Below are 15,601 nucleotides of genomic sequence, written 5' to 3'. Positions count from 1 at the left end.
TGCGATTGCCTGTAGTTCTCACAGGTTTTGTTCTCACTTGGGAGCTCTGAGGAGCAACCTCGAGCCTGGGGCTGGTGAACTTTCTGGTGACCTTGTCTGGGACGCCCATTTCTCTCTCTGTAAATGGGAACAGGGATGCCTGTGCCTGCCCCCCCACACCCCGGCCCGCCTGCTGCAGGGAGAATAAACATTTTAACGGGGGCGGTGGGGGGGGGCTGCAGATTCCCAAGCTGTGCCGGTGCCCCACCCCCCATGACTCACCGCACTTCCTGGGGGGCCGCTGGCACCAGGTGGGCCCATAGGTCCTGGACTGCCCTATTCAGAAGCGGAAGTTTAGAAAGTCCGGATGTATCGATGACAAACAGTCCCCAAGCGTCTCTCCAAACCTGCCTTCCCCCCAGTTCACCGTAACTTGCTGCTTCTGACCCGATGTTCCCTCCACGGCAGGGGGAGCCCCTCCTGTGTGTGTGCGGCGGTGCCCAGCCACCAAACCTCTGGTGAGTGGGACTCTGGCACAGATGTGGGAGACCGGAGGGCAGAAGGGCTCTCAGAGGTTCCTTAAGATCAAGGCACGGAGGGGGCAGAGGTTGTGTGTGCGTGTGCACTTATGTGCGAGTGTGTGCACGCCTGTGTGTGTTGACTTTGACAGGTGAATGAGGGAATGCGGGAATGCTTCCTGGAGGAAGTGGACTTGAACTAACACTGATGGTTAACGAAGATTTCCCAGGAGGAGCCGTGCTGGTCAACACCATGCAGGTGGGAAGCAGGCAGCTCTGCAAGGACTGGAGGCTGCTCGTGCTCCTCCAGGCCTCCGAGCCTGCCCTCGGCTTCATTGCCCTGCAGGCTGCCCTCCAGCCAGGCTCTACTAGCAGGAGGAGCCTGCCTTCTGTCCCCGCCCTGTGACATCCAGGTTGGCCACCGCCCCTGGATGACCCCATTCCCATTCGCCCATAGGCGCAGATGGCCTGGGCGTACAAGCCCCCTACAGCAGGGGACCTCTAACCCACGGTCCCAGGATCATGGCTGCCACCTGTGTCTGCTTGTCCCTCTAACCACCACCAGGCTTCACAGAGAGTCAGGGTGGAGGTGGCCTCATTCCACATGGGAGTCTGAGCTCTGTGGCCCCACGTGACACATCATTTCATCAGCCCCAGGGGTCCAGGGTCCACCCCACAGAGACTCTGGCCCCGCAGGAGGCAAGGCACAGCAGCGGAGAGCTCAAAGGCGTGGACGTGAAGACACCTGTCTGCCCATGTCCCCAGCGGCACCTGTGTGCTGGGAGTTTCGGCAGGACATGGGCATCACAGTACGCATGCGTGCCGGTTTTAGGATAGAGTAGGTATGAGTGCGTGTTCGTGTGTCCCCGTGGGCATGGCCCCTGCGCGTGTGGAAGGAGACTCCGTTTATGGGCTGGGCACATGGACAAAGCCGTGAAATGCTGAGAATGCTGCAGAGCCCGGGGCGTCTCTCCTGGTCCTCACTGCTCCAGGGGTGCCCAGCCCTGGCCAACGGCTCCACCCCTCCCTCCCATCAGCCCAGAGCTGCGAGCCCCGGGGGCACGTGCCCGGCACAGCCTCCCTCCGCAGGCATGGGGGGCGGAGGGCGTGAGGACTCACAGGGTTTCCAGCTGCTCCCGGTGCCCCACGTGGACCTTCTTGTCCCTTGGTGCCCTGCCCGGGACACAAAGGGAGAGGTGAGACACCCTGGGGAAACTGTCCTCATCCCCATGCAGGCCTCGGGGACAGCCTGCTCGTCAGAGTCAGGAGATGCAAACTGTAGGACAGGAGCAGAGTCCGAAGCGCAGGGAAACCACAGCCCCCTGCCTGTGGGGCTCCGTTTGTCCCGTCCCCACTGCCCCTGGGGGGTAGGTGTCAGCACTGACACTTTATGGTATAAACAGGGCTCACAGGACAGGATGGCCCAGGCGCACAGAGACAGCTGGGGGCCCCCTGGGGTCGGAGCCTTGACAGGTCACTCCAAAGGGACCTCTCTAGAGAACGTGCCTGAGAGAGGCCGTTTCTAAGAAGCCCAAGCAGTGAAAAATGACAACAAATTCAAAATGCTAAACCACGCGGTCCCTTACACCAGAGCTGCAGATCAGAGCTGGGAGGGAGGGGTTTCCTGCAACTGAACCACCCCGTGCCCTAAGATCGCTTCCCCATCCAGGGGTCCAGAGGCAGCACCCATCCCCAGGGCTGCGTTTTGGGGGTGCCTTGTGAGTGCCTTCAGCCCTGGGGCACTGGGTGCACAGCCCCTGTGGCAGCACCCCCCGGTGGGCAGCCCCCAAATGCCAGGCAAGCGGACCAGTGGAGTGGGGAGCAGGCCACGGGGGATGGGGGGCAGTGGCTGGCGGGGATTCCCACACCTCAGAGCCCACAGGTGGAGAAAGGGTTTCTTACCGGCGCTCCAGTGGGTCCCCGAGGCCCCAGTTCTCCAGGACGGCCCTGGGGTCCCTGCAGTACAACAATCATCAAGGAACTAGGTCATCTCCCTGCTCTTAGTAGAGGGGTGGGGCAAGGACACACGCAACAGGTTTGATTTGGGATCCACAGTGAGGACCTCCTGAGGAAGGAGGGACGGACAGCCTTCAGCTAGCGGGGAGCCTGCAGGTAGACCGTACAGTTCAGACCTGCCGCCACACGGCCCTTGGACGCCCCGTGACTGCATAGGCTGAGGGGCGCGGGGTGCGGGCCGCAGGACACTCACCGGTTGCCCAGGCACGCCAGGGTCACCCTTCTCTCCTTTGGGCCCCTGTTCTCCCTGTTGGAGAAGCACAGCGTAGAGCAGACACGCCCCCCGCCCCGCCCACAGATCAGCCCCACTGCCTCACCCCCACCTTCTGTCTGCACCCACCCCTTAGCAAAGGCCACTCCCTCTGCTGGGGGGGTCCTCTCCTCTAGGACCACCCTTGGATTCTGATGATTCTCACTCATCCTCCAAATCTAAGACCAAGAATTGTTCCACAGGAAAGTGGACCCCAGACTCGGGGACTCGCATGGCAGCACCCTTGTCCTCTGCAGACCTGGCCCACACCCTTCTTTGTAGGGTTCAGGCTGGACTTCCACCCCCCTCCAGCCCCGAGCCCTGCAAGCGCAGATCATCAATGAATAATGATGGAAGGAATGTTGAGGGGAGAGACTTTTCTCAGACGCTGAGCCCTTCCCCTTCCCTGTCTTGATGGAGAAGCTGGGGAGGAGGCTTTGCTGGCGGGACATGACAGATGGGACTGAACGCTGCATTCTTAATGGCCAGAGTGGGATGTCCAACTTTTGCGAAAGAAGAGATGGGCCACAGGCAGGAAAAGGGGCACCACGTTGGGGGCTGCCCTGAATAATCTAACAGGGGAGGAGACAGACAGGTCATTCTCTAGATCTGGTGGTGTCATATCCATGGCTCCCAACACAGCTTCTGGGAACGTAGAGGGACAAGAGGACCTCACCCTGCTCTTCACAAGTGACAGGGAGAAGGTGGGCAGATAGGAGGCTCCATCAGGGGCAGACCTGGATGGCTCAAGCCTCTTTCTTTCCAGAGCTGAAGGGCCGTCATGGGAGAGGAGTGGAGACAGTGGGCCATGGTGAAAACAGCCTCAGGTCTAGATCCACAGGACCTGGCTTAGAATTCTGGTTCTCTAGGTGCCGGCTCTATAATGTTGGACAACGTATGTAGCCTTCATGTCCTCTGTGACCATACTGGCAAGCTGAACAGGTGCTCCCTCTTGCACAGTGTGAGGATTCAGAGACAAATAGAAGGGGTGGCAGAGATGAGCCCCAAAGGGGAGATTGGGAGGAGGGGTGGTCCATGGAGCTCTCTGGGGAGAGCAGAGTAACCACCAAGCCTGTGCATCAGAAGGGCTGTGCATGCGTCCTTCTATAGGGGCAGGACCTAGAGCTGCCCAAGAGCACCACGGGCTGTCTAGGAAGACCCTGGGCTCCCCGCCTGCAGGAAGGCCCCAGGACAGATGGGATAAGCACTGCCTGGAGTGGAGAAGGGAGGCCTGCACAGGCAGAGAGTCTGAAAGCAAAGGCTCCCGAGCAGGAGGACTGAAGAGGACCCTGGGAGCTCTAGAAGGCCAACTCGAACACATGCGTTAGGGAGCATGGGGGAGGCTTGTGGCAGGAGATGCTGGCAGACAGGCTGTTTCTCTCCCTATGCACAGTCAGACACTTGTGAAGACCTTGCCCCAGAGGTTCCCACCTGCCCTCCTCTGCCAAGTGACTGGTGGATCCCCCAGTTAGCATCTGGGGGGGCCTGGCTGGTTCTCTCTCTCTGCATCCTGTGTGGCATGCAACCTGCATGGTCTACCCGCGGGGAGCTGTGGCCAAGCCTCCCTGAGACTCCTCTGCGACGTGCTCTGCAGCACCGACACGGGTGTGACCTCTCTCCCTCCTCTGGAGACGCCATCGCAAACCAGCTCAGATCACACTCCGGCTCCATCCACCAAGGACAGCACTGCCTGTCTCCCAGCATGTTTTCCTCCCAGGAAACGCCCGGTGGTGCGGGTGTTCCAAACTCTTTGGTCTTCGAGTCGCTGGCCATACAACCGTAAAGACGAAAGGGCTAAGGGGATTTTCTTGATGATGCACGGGGAGGGTTGGGGGCGGGGGGCATGGATGGACTGCAGGTGGCAGGAAGACAGGCTCAGGACCCACGAGTAGTCAGGCCAGGGGAGGGGCCACTGGGGGCCCAGAGGCAAGGAGCTCCAGCCATTTCCAGCCCTGGGAGTCAGTGGGGAGGCAGGGTCCTCACTCCAGGAGCACACAGGAGGTGCTCATCCGTGATCACTGAGTGTCTGGGTGTGACTGGCTTCTCTTCTGACTCCCTCAGCTGGGGAGGTCAGCCACAGCAACACCCTGTCTGCGCTCAGGGTCGTCCCAGCAAACTCAGCCCTTCTTGGCATCCTGAAGATTCCTTTGCAAGCTAAGGGGGCAGAGTAAGGCTACCCCAGACCCTTCCCCAGATAGCTGCTCCTGCACCACCTGCTAGCAACCCCTTCCCACCAGTTATAAAGACCCTCTTGAGTTCTTAGCAGCAATTACCCCCAGCCCCAGGCTGCCTGTCCCTCCTTCATCCAGGGAAGGACTTGAATCCCCCCTCCAGACCTCCACACTGCCTCAAGGCCTCCCCAAGCATGGTCCCCAGCCAGCCCCACAGACTTCTCCGTCTCCAGTAGAGGGAGGTGAGCTTCTCCTTCCGGCCCTCCTCCCCCGATGTATTTCCTTGCTTCACTATGCCCCAAACGTTACCACCTGTCCCCTGTGCAGGGACTTAAAGTAGCAGGCTTCAGGAGAGCAGGGGGATGTCAAACAACGCTTTTTGAAACCATCAGTAAAAATTCAGTTACCATGGCGACGAGGCCAGTCCAGAGAGATGCATGCAGTAATCCACATTGAGTCTTTTTTTTTTTTTTCATAAGACACAATTTCCTCACTTTGCAACCTGACGTGGCTTCCTGGTTTCCAGAAGTCTCAGGCCCTGCAGGGAGTGACCGCACTGAGGGACAAAGGGGGGTCTGGCAGACCCCCGACTCCCCTTCATGAGTCTTCCAGCCGGAACACCTTGGAAATCACCTTTAACAGAGCAATTCCTTTAAGGAGAGGCTGACCCTGAAGGCCTGTCTCCAGTTGGAGGGGCTCCGAGTGGGCCCAAGGGAGGGAGACCCAGAGGACCGAGGGGAGGGACGCAACGTGGGGGTAGTGTGATGTGAGCCGCCGCCATCTGGGCAAGCTGAGTCTGAGCAGCCGGTGGGGACAGCTGCTCTGGCTAGTCACGGCCTTACAGGGGATAACCCCACCTCAGTTCCTAGCTCCGAAGCAGGTTCTCTGCAGCTTGCTTAGCCCCGCTAACCCACAAGGCATCATCCATGAAATGGGCACATCTGTATGCCTCAGGGACATTCAGCACTGCCCGACCGGCACCTGCCACGTGGGATGCTTTCCTGACTCTGTGCCTTTGAGTCCTTTATCCTCGGAGAGTAGAGGACACAGCCAAGAGCCCCGCAAATCTGTTCTCTCCCACAGGAGACTCCCAACGACTTCTGAAGTCCCTGCCGCCCAGTGACACCCCGTCCACCACTCCTCCTCCCCATCTCTCCTCCTGAGAAGTTCAAAGAGCTCCTCCTTCTGCCAGGATCTCAGCCGCTGGCTCAGTCCCCCTGCGCCCGCCTTTAATGTCAGATACAGGATTCGCTGCAGCTTCTCGTGTGTATGTAGTTAACAACGAGCACAAGCAGAAAGCTGCTATGGAAACAGAGGTCTGCGGGCTCTCAGCGGCCTTGTGGCCTGGACCAGCAGGCCACGTCCCAGGAGCAGGAAACCCCATCCGTCCTGAGGGCAACGGGGACAAGCCAGCATGTGCCCCTGGCCTCAGTGCCACTGAGAGCAAGAGGAGAGCCTGGAGACACTTATTTTCCTGAGCACCTTTTGCAAACAGAGGAGAAAAACTTCCTAGTGGTTGCAGAGAGGGTCCTTGTCTGCCAAGTGCCAGTCTTCATGAGAAGCCCCAAGTGCTCCCTCCACTGGCCGGGTCTCCACTGTCCTCTCTCAGAACAGCCACTCCTAGACCCAGTCCCACGTCAGTCCCCAGGTCCCCTTCAGTGCCCACATCCTCAGTAAAGCCTGAGGCATTCTTCAGTCTGCTGCCCCCGCACTCAGCCCTGTTCTCTAGACCCTAGCTCTTCGAGCAGTGGAGAACCAACTTCCCCCAAAGAGAGGTCCCTCAGCCAGAGGAGGGGTCCTCCAGGCCACTGCACCCCTGCCTGGCACTGGAGCCAGATCCTTGCGGGGCCCATCCCCACCCAGGCTGCCAGGACGAATCTGGAAGCGCAGCCGCTGGGCAGCCCCGTGTGGTGGGGCCAAGTCAGGACCCGGAGCACGCGGGCATCTGGGCCTGGCTGGGGGGCGCCTGCAGCCCCGGGGGGTTGTAACTACTTACTGGTATCCTCGGGTGCGGAGTGAAAAAGGACGTCTGCAAAGGAAACCACAGAAATGAGAGAAGCGTGACTCTACTCTCATAACCTGCCTCTAAGAGACAGACCAAGTGGGAGACAGGGCCCCAGGGCTTCCCAGAGTGACTGTTAGTGTGGACAGACACTGTCACCGATCGCTCTCCAGTCCCTGAGTGGCAGTCGAGGCAGTGCAGAAAACTGCTGTGGGTAGATGGTGAACTCCCCCCCGCCCACAAAATACCTGTGTGACCACCTGTCAGCTTCTATTCCCTCATTGGTACAGTGGGGGCAGAAACCTCCACCACTCAGGGTACCGGGAGCTAATATGGAGAGGCTGTGCATGTGGTCAGAGCCTGGGACCCCAGGCCCTCCCAAGCCACTGCCACCACCAGCATCTGCTGGCAATGATGCATGTGAAGAGGAAACCGGGGGAGGCGTGCTCTGGGCAGGGGGAACCAACATATGCAAAACTCTTTATCCCAGCATGTAGAGCACCATGGGCCGGCCCCTGTGTGGCCCTCCAACCCCATCCCATGTCTACACCATGTTTAGCGCGTCACAGGTTTCAAGGCTTCTTGGGCCACAGGACATTTGCATCTGCTGCTCCTCCAGTCAGGAATGTACTCTCCTCCTCCCTTTATCCAGCTGACTGGAGCCCAACCTTCAGGCCGTTTTTCAATATCATGTCTACAAAGACCCCCCTACTCCTCCACCACTCAAATATAAATTAGGTCCCCTTGTTATTCTCCCTGACTGTGCCCCACTCTTTCCTCTGCTGGCACTCACTAGACTTTGTCACGTATGTGTACCAGCGCCAGCAGGGGACTAGGTCTGTCTCCCTGACTAGGCTGATGCTCCAGGGCTCCCAAACCCCACCATTGTCAGGTTCACAGCAGGTGCTCAAAAAAATAGTGAATGGACAAAAGGACATCATGGGTTCAAGTCCAAAACCACGATGAAGTTAAAATGGACAAAAACAAACTTTTTCAAATACACCTTGCCTTCCATATTATCCCCCAAGGCTAGTCTCTTCTCCAGAAGAAACCACGGTTTCTCAGTTTAGTAAATTTTTCTTTATATTTCCATGCAATTTTGAATGTATAGAAACACAGGAATTTGCACAAGAATTATCCAAATATCATCAGCAAGCACATGGTTATCCGTCCTCGTTTATAAGGAGAAACCCACATGTTTTTCACAATAATGAAGACGTAGATCATTTGTATTCCCTGCACCATGTGTGAGAAAATCGGAGGCATGTAAACTGCTTAACAAAACTCCCACCACTAGTGGACGTGCAGTGGGAACCGCCCCACCTGGGTGGGCCCGGGAGGCCATGCTGGTTCCTCTATGCATCTCCCATGAGCATCGGTATCTTTCCGAGGCCAAATACATTGTGTATGTGTGTGTGCATATGCATGTGTCTATTTTTATCAACTAGGAATCCACAGAATGGATATTCTGTGGTTTACTTCATTCTCTGATTAGGTCATGTAGGTTGCCTATAATATTTCATTATCAGCAAAACTACAACGTACATCTTCGTACATACTTTTTCAAATACACACAGTGTAAATATTTCTCTGGGATAGATGCCTGGGAATGAAATTTCTAAGCTAACAGGTACATACTTTATATGTGAATGCTGAGGAACTTCTCAATTCAGTGTTACCGATTTGCCCTCGCACTAAATAATTGTGCTCATTTCCCAACATGCTTTGCAGCATTAGCTGTTTCTGATATAACGCAAAGTTTTATATGGTTCAGAATGGTTCTGACTCTGAATTTGATTCTTAGATTCTTCTGACATCCTTATGGAATTGTTGAGTCTCGTTTCATTAGGCATGTGTATGGGGAAGAGATCGAGCTCTGGAATAATAATTTAATGTACATAAAACCACAGCCTAATATTCTCTGTCCCACTGCAAATGGGATTTCTGGGTGTTCAGGCTCTCAACTCCTGGCCTCTAGACTTGCCCAACCATGGCCAGCACTGAAGACACGTTCAATTCCCCTGAAATCAACTGATCAAAGCATAGAATATTAAGGGTGGGAAGAAGCATTAAAATGAAAAAAAAAACCAAACATCTAAAATATTCCCCCCTATTTATAGAGCAGCTGTTTTTAATTTGCTGTCTATCATGTAACCAGAAACTAGACTATGTACCTGTTATGATCTCAATTCATTTTCACTAGAAATATACAAGACAGCTGGGTATGATAGTTTTTCTTAACAGAGGAGCATTTGGGGTCTTTGAATTAAACCATGTATCTAAGACCGCACTGCCAGGGGATGGCAGAGCAGGGACTCAGGAACTCAAACCCACTTTTTTCTGGCTCTGAAGCCCAGTCTTGCTCACCACTCAACACCAAGCACAACAACTACGTGGAAACATGCGTCATGGTTATATACCCAATTCTGCAGTCTTACTCTGGTCAAAGTCCCCCCCACCCCGCTTCTTGTCTCTGGACCTCAGTTTCCCCATACGTAACAGCAGGGAGGGTGGGGACATGCTGTGTGTAGCCAGTGTTCTGACAGTCACTATGCTTGCTGCATAAAATGTATCAATAAGCACCATGTGGTTCTTAAAGAAGCGCATGTATCTCTGGATTGTAAGACCTAGGAACAGCCCTAGCTACTGGCAATCTCCATTAAAAAGATATTTATAACTGAGGGTGTGGGAGGAAGGGGGCTGCCCCATGCCTGAGGGGTTCTCAGAAAGAATGAAGATGAGAAGAGAGAAACTTACAGTTCCGGGCAACCCAGGGGGGCCTGCGGGACCAGCTTCACCCTGGGTGAAAAAATAGAAAATAAATGACCATGAATCCTTCTGCCAACTCTGCTTAACCTGGGACACCTTTCCCCAGACAAGGGAATCACCCAGTCAGTGTCTATCTTGTTAGATTCTGAATTATCAAATATTTCAGACATAAACCTTATGTTCTGAGAATTATCTATGCTAATAGGGGTAGCCGTAGATCATCTATCTCACTCCACACTGGTCCACTGTGAATACGGAAAAAAGTGATCCATGATCCATCTTGTTGAGGACACTGAGTTCCTGCTTACTAACGATGCCGCCAACATCCCCGCTCTGGGCCCTTGGGTACAAAGACAGGAGGGCCCGTGGGCCCTGTCCCAGCTCGAGTGGAGGGGACAGGCTCTTCTCAGGAGACAGAGGGGACAATTCGACATTCCCATAAACAACACAAGTCTGGGAGTTAAGCCTCCCGAGTTTTCAACCTCAATCCGCCATTTTATACATTATTTGACCTCGTTGGGCTTGTTTACCTCTTTATAAAATAATGATAAAGTTTCACACCTCGCAGCATCACGGGGGCACTGACCGAGATTGTCTTTAGCAGGGCCCAATAAGGAGGAAATTGTTCTACTTTGACCTGAGGCAAGGGGGCCCCTGGGCTGCTCCCTGTAGGAGGAAGTGCAGGGAACAGACACATTCCCCGAAGCCTGTCACTCCACGAGCACCACAGGATGCCAGGGCACGCATGTCTGTGCCCATGTGTGCTCCGAGTGGCCCCGGGATAGGTCTGATGCAGGCCTTCCATGCCCGGTTAGTGAGAAAATGAATGAATAAAACCGGCTTAGAAAAGGACAAGGCCAGTCCTGGTAAGCAACAATGATACACAGTTATTGTTTCTATCTTATTTCATTGTTATACAGTATTTAATTCTAGTTATTGAGTTATATTTTCTATATGTATTAACTCATTTACTCTCCGTAGAAATGGCTATAATGCAGATTACTTTGGTGTTTCTATTTCGCAGATGAGGACACTGACGCCTAACGTTCATTCCCCTGCTCAAAGTCACACAACGGAGCCTGGTTCTGAGTTCAGAATCCAAGCAGCACTGCCTTCACTAAAGTTCTAGAAGACTTTTTTTTTTTTCCAGAAAAAAAAAACACTTTCTCAGTGTTATTGGCATTACCTGACTTTACCTAATTATTCTCCTGACACTGACTTCCTCCTATTCTAGAAACAAGCTCATTTAAACCAGTTTACCCCACATTAAAAACTCCGAATCATCAAAGCTGGTGTTTTCTGATGATAAAGGAAATTCTCAAGGTCTCAGGTGTCTGGGCCTTGCTCCTGGGCTCCCAGGGAAGCTAGACTTCCAACATCTGCTAGCGTCAAAATGACTCAGCAAAACTTCAAAGCATGGGCTCTATTTCTGCCCCAGCACACACTGTACATCTGCTTTGTTAAAAAGAAAAAAAATAAAATAAAATAGAATAACCAAAAGGGAACATTCCAAATGTAAAGATAAGAAAAACAATACAAAACCTCCCTGGTTCCCTTCAGATGAGAGTCACACAGCCTTGCTGAAACATACTGAAAACATAAGATACAGTCTGTAACTTTGGGAAAGTCCTTCATCGCGATGGTCAAATATAATCCTGCCCCAACTGTCTCTTCCCTGAAGGAATCTCTTCTTTGTGAAGATTGTGTATCTCAGCGGCTGTCCTAATGTGGGCTCAAATAAAACTCTTTTCCTTTCTCTATAAAAAATTTTAAAGAAAGGTTTGGTGTCGACACTAAGGAACCTATGAATGTGTATTAAGGAGGAGAGGCCTGGCGAAGAGACAGGTCTCCAATCCAGAGAGCCTAAAGACTGCCTTTTGGGTAGAGCCAGCCCCTCCCCAGCACTGTGGGGTCAGGCAGGACCAGCAGGTGGGACGGGGAAGACCCCAGACTCCTCTGTGTGGCTGCAGCGGGTCTATGAGCTCCGGAGTACACTAGACAGTGGGTTCAGATCCCAGCTCTTCCAGGAAAATGTGAGCCCTCAGCAGCCCGTGCAGAGAAAGGAGAACACTATACCCACTTTCCAAGATGCCACGGGGCTGAAAAGCTCATAGCCAGCAGCGGGGAGGGATGGACTAAAACAGAGACAGGGAAGTGTAAGACATAGTCAGAAGGGGACAATGTTGCTTCAATGTCCTATTTTGGATTTTTGATCAGAATCGTCTATTATTACATATCTCTCTGGAGAAAAGAGAGGCAGGGCGGATTTTCTGGAAGCTTGAAAGTGATTCTGTCATGGGCTCGGCAGCTCTGTCAAAGCAAGAAACAGAGTTTTATGGTCTCGTGAAGCCCTTTGCATCTTGGAAATGACTTTCTCAAATGAAAATGGCAATTCCCAAAACCCATGAGGGCTGCAGGCCTGGGCAGCTTACCACATAAAGCCCTTTCTGTTTCTGGGTCACCATTTCTAGATGGCAGGTCTGTCCAGAGTAAAGCCCTCAGCCTCCAGCCCAAGAGAGAAGCAGGAGGGAGGCCCCTCCTGGAACCCAGAAACACCAGGTGGGGCAGGGTTGCCAAGAACGGGGAATTGGAGGGGAAGACAGTGCAAACGTGGGGGCATGGAGGCAGGGGGAGCACTGAGCGGGAGAAGAGGAGAGGCAAGCCCCCTGGGGCGTGTGCTGCCATCGCTCGCGTGCTTATGGGCCGGGCCAGCCCGAGGCACAGCTCTGCTGGGAGCCAGGACACCGAGCCGACCCGCTGGCAGGGTTCAGATCTGGACCGCAATGAGCTCCATGTGTGCACCCCTGGGAAAGCAATGTGGCTGTCTGTGCCTCATTGTTTCCTCATCTGTGAAGCGGGGAGGCTGCTGGTAATGGGGCCCCTCCCAGGGTCGTCCTGAGATCACTACATGGGCGGTGCTCTGGGCCATCCCGACACACAGAAGTCTGCAGCGCTCGCTCCATACACCGGACCTGAGTCCCGCGTCCCAGCAGCCCTCGGAGGGAGGACTCGTGGAACCTTTGCCGAGGCGGCAAGCCAAGGCACAGGGAGGTGGGACAAGGGGCTCAGAACCGCCCGGCGGGTGGAAGCCGACTGTAACCCAGATCACAGTGTTGACTCGGAGACCGAGACCCTCTCCTCGGCCCGCAGGCACCGCACGCACACACAGCACAGGACGGAGGCGTGGCCAGTCCAGGTGGCCCATGACCAGGAGGCCGGCAGGTGGTTCTTACCTTTTCACCTGGGTCACCTTTCAGTCCCGGGAGGCCCAGCCCACCTTTCTCTCCCTGCGGGGAAAGATGAACTTAGAATACAACAGAACCCAACACCCGCCTCTTCCACTGAGAGCAAGTGGACCTCGGGCAAAAAACCCTGTTTCCCGTTGACCTGCTCCGGCCTTATCGGTAGGTGTCCAGCTGAAGCGCAGCTCAGGGCTCGCCGTCAGGGAGTGGGAAGGGTCTGCCCCCATCAGGCACCCGACCCGGTGCCCTCCCCTGTCCCCCACCCCTTCATCGGATGACGCTCGCCTTTGCAGACTGATCTCCCAGTCCCTGACCCTTTGCTGCGGCGGAGGGACCAGAGCAGCCGGAGCCCCTTCCTTTCCTCGTCCATAAACCTGACGAAATACTCCCAAACCCCAAGCCGGACCACCCATCGCCGCAGGGACTGACCCCAGAAGGGGCTGCTCCGTGAGGACACAGGTGTGGGGCCGCCACTTACCTGCTGTCCTTTCCCTCCCCGCAGGCCTGGGAACCCTGGAGCACCCGGGAGACCGGCCTCTCCCTGTGGAAACAACAGGGTGCCTGTGACCACTTGGATCTCGGCAAGGCGGCCACGCCACCCCCAGCTGCGCGCTCTCCCCCAGAGCTCTCTGGCTCAGCGGGCTGGTGCGGAAAGCGAAGAGCTTCTAGAGATCCTGCTCTGGGGCGTCTCCAAGCTCCTTCTCACTTTGGTCATTCCTTCACCAGGAAACCATTCTGCCTGTCCCGGGGTTTCCTCCTCCTCCTTGTCCTCTAGGACAATGATCACCTCCTCGCCATCTTTCCTGGCATCCCCAAGTCTGAGGAGGAGCCGCTTTCCTGCCCTCCCGCCCACGCCTGCATGCCACTGCTCGCGGCACCTGCCCCTGGCTCGTGGTTGACGGTTGTGACCCCGGCACGGTGATGGAGGGATGATGGGGGATCCCTTATCCCCCACGGTGATGGGGGATGCTGACCTTCACCAGGCGAGTCAACGAGTGCGTGAGAGGAATGAAATGAGCCCCCATAGGAGAACAGATACAGGCCTAGTGCATAATAATGACTGAATGCATTGAATAAAGAACGAATGAAGGACGCTATGAACAAACAGACCTTCTCTCCAGGTCGGCCCGCCAGGCCCTGCTCCCCAACTTCTCCCTGGAGACAGAATAACAGACACCCCATTATTTTCTGCTCACACTTGCAGAGGTGGCTGCCGTGCCCCGGCTAGCCCCCCCACATCCCCAGCACCGGCCGGCCACAACTCTGGCTTCTCGAGCGTGTTCGTAGCAGGGTCACAACCCCTGCTCTAGGCAGCAGACCCCACCCAGCAGCGGGGCTGTGGAAACCCCAGCGTTTGGCATTTCCAGAGGCTCCTGCACACCCTCTCCTATCCTCTCTCACTTCCCCCAAGAAACATCTGCTAGAATCATCCCGATGGGAGTTTACACAGCTCAATCCATTCATCCTGAATCTAAAAGCATCATGATTCAGAACAACGGGTGGGGGGGGGGCGGCAAACTGTGCCTCGAAGGTCCAGCCACTCAGAGCCATTAGCACATGCTGTGGGGACCCCAGGCCCCATGCTGGGGCCCGCGATAAAGGAGAAGCCACTGGTGAGCACATCCACGCTGACCGCTGTCCCGTGGTTGCTGATCAGACTTTTTAGAAAACACCAGCAAACCTGTGGTTAGAGGTGGAGGAGAGCTTTGTTCTTCCTCTCCCATGGTGTGTCTCAATAAAGGCAGGTCTTGGGTGAAATTCTGGTAAACATCCATGCTTACGTCAGAAAGCCAACCCCCAAATATCTACTGGTTCTAGCGGACTGGATGCGGTGTTTTCCTTAACCTTTACTGCTCCTGACTTGCATTTTGTGGTCACGTTGAAGAGGGAGGCACAGGCTCAGAGACCTCCCAGGACATCAGGCTGTTGTGTTAACCAGATCCCTACAAATCACAGACACAAGTGTGTGTGTGTATGTGTGTGTGGTAGCGGGGAGGGACTGTAATTTCTAACCAAGGATGTGTCTTGAGAACCACTAACTTCTTGAATGACCATTTCTGACACCCACGATGCTATTGAGCAGAACGTTAGTGTAGATTTCCATAAGGAAATCCGGTTTTCTGATAAGCAAACGAACACACAGATGATTGAATAAGCATGTGTACATACACATAATGCGTTTCCCTGAACTGTGCCAGACTCGGCTGGTGGTGAAGGCCAGCACGACCCCCTCTGGTCAGAGAGGAAGGTAAGAAAGAAAGAAAAGGTAACCCACAGCCTTGGTGAGCATGAAGCCATTAAGCACACGTTTGATCCTACAGCTGTAGGGCCACCAGGGGACCCGGCACTGGAGGGAGCACATATAGAAATTCTCCACACGCTCCGATCCCCATGGATTCCCAGTGTTTACAGGCACAATTAGGAGGAACCGCTCTAACCGGAACTGTGTAAGTACCTGCCCTTCAAACTGTCACTTTAAATCTGCAAAGAGGATAATACCTCAGCTGTGGGAACTGCCGCTTACAGGCTGAGAAGGGCAGCGTGTGTCTGGTCGGGTTCGAAGGCATTCTGAGGAGCTTTAGAAGTGCCCCCTGGATTCGTGCCATGAACCCTAAGTCAGAGGCACGGTGGATGGGGAGGACTGGGCGGCGTCT

At 54.7% G+C, this 15,601-nt stretch overlaps 1 protein-coding gene across 2 annotated transcripts in view; it reads right to left on the bottom strand.

Moving 5' to 3' along the window:
- Positions 1–15,601, bottom strand: part of COL22A1 (collagen type XXII alpha 1 chain) — a 249,235-nt gene that overhangs the window by 83,943 nt on the left and 149,691 nt on the right. For both annotated transcript variants that reach the window (XM_047727479.1, XM_047727480.1), the window contains exons 28-36: positions 14,058–14,102; positions 13,426–13,488; positions 12,939–12,992; positions 9,694–9,735; positions 6,931–6,963; positions 2,707–2,760; positions 2,400–2,453; positions 1,617–1,670; positions 262–315 (exon numbers count right to left, since the gene is read on the bottom strand). In XM_047727479.1, coding sequence (XP_047583435.1) covers positions 262–315; positions 1,617–1,670; positions 2,400–2,453; positions 2,707–2,760; positions 6,931–6,963; positions 9,694–9,735; positions 12,939–12,992; positions 13,426–13,488; positions 14,058–14,102 — 453 coding nt within the window. The remainder of the gene's footprint in view (positions 1–261; positions 316–1,616; positions 1,671–2,399; positions 2,454–2,706; positions 2,761–6,930; positions 6,964–9,693; positions 9,736–12,938; positions 12,993–13,425; positions 13,489–14,057; positions 14,103–15,601) is intronic.

This window comes from Lutra lutra, chromosome 4, assembly GCF_902655055.1.
Source record: "Lutra lutra chromosome 4, mLutLut1.2, whole genome shotgun sequence".
Lineage (NCBI taxonomy): Eukaryota > Metazoa > Chordata > Mammalia > Carnivora > Mustelidae > Lutra > Lutra lutra.
This window is presented reverse-complemented; position numbering and strand designations above follow the sequence as displayed.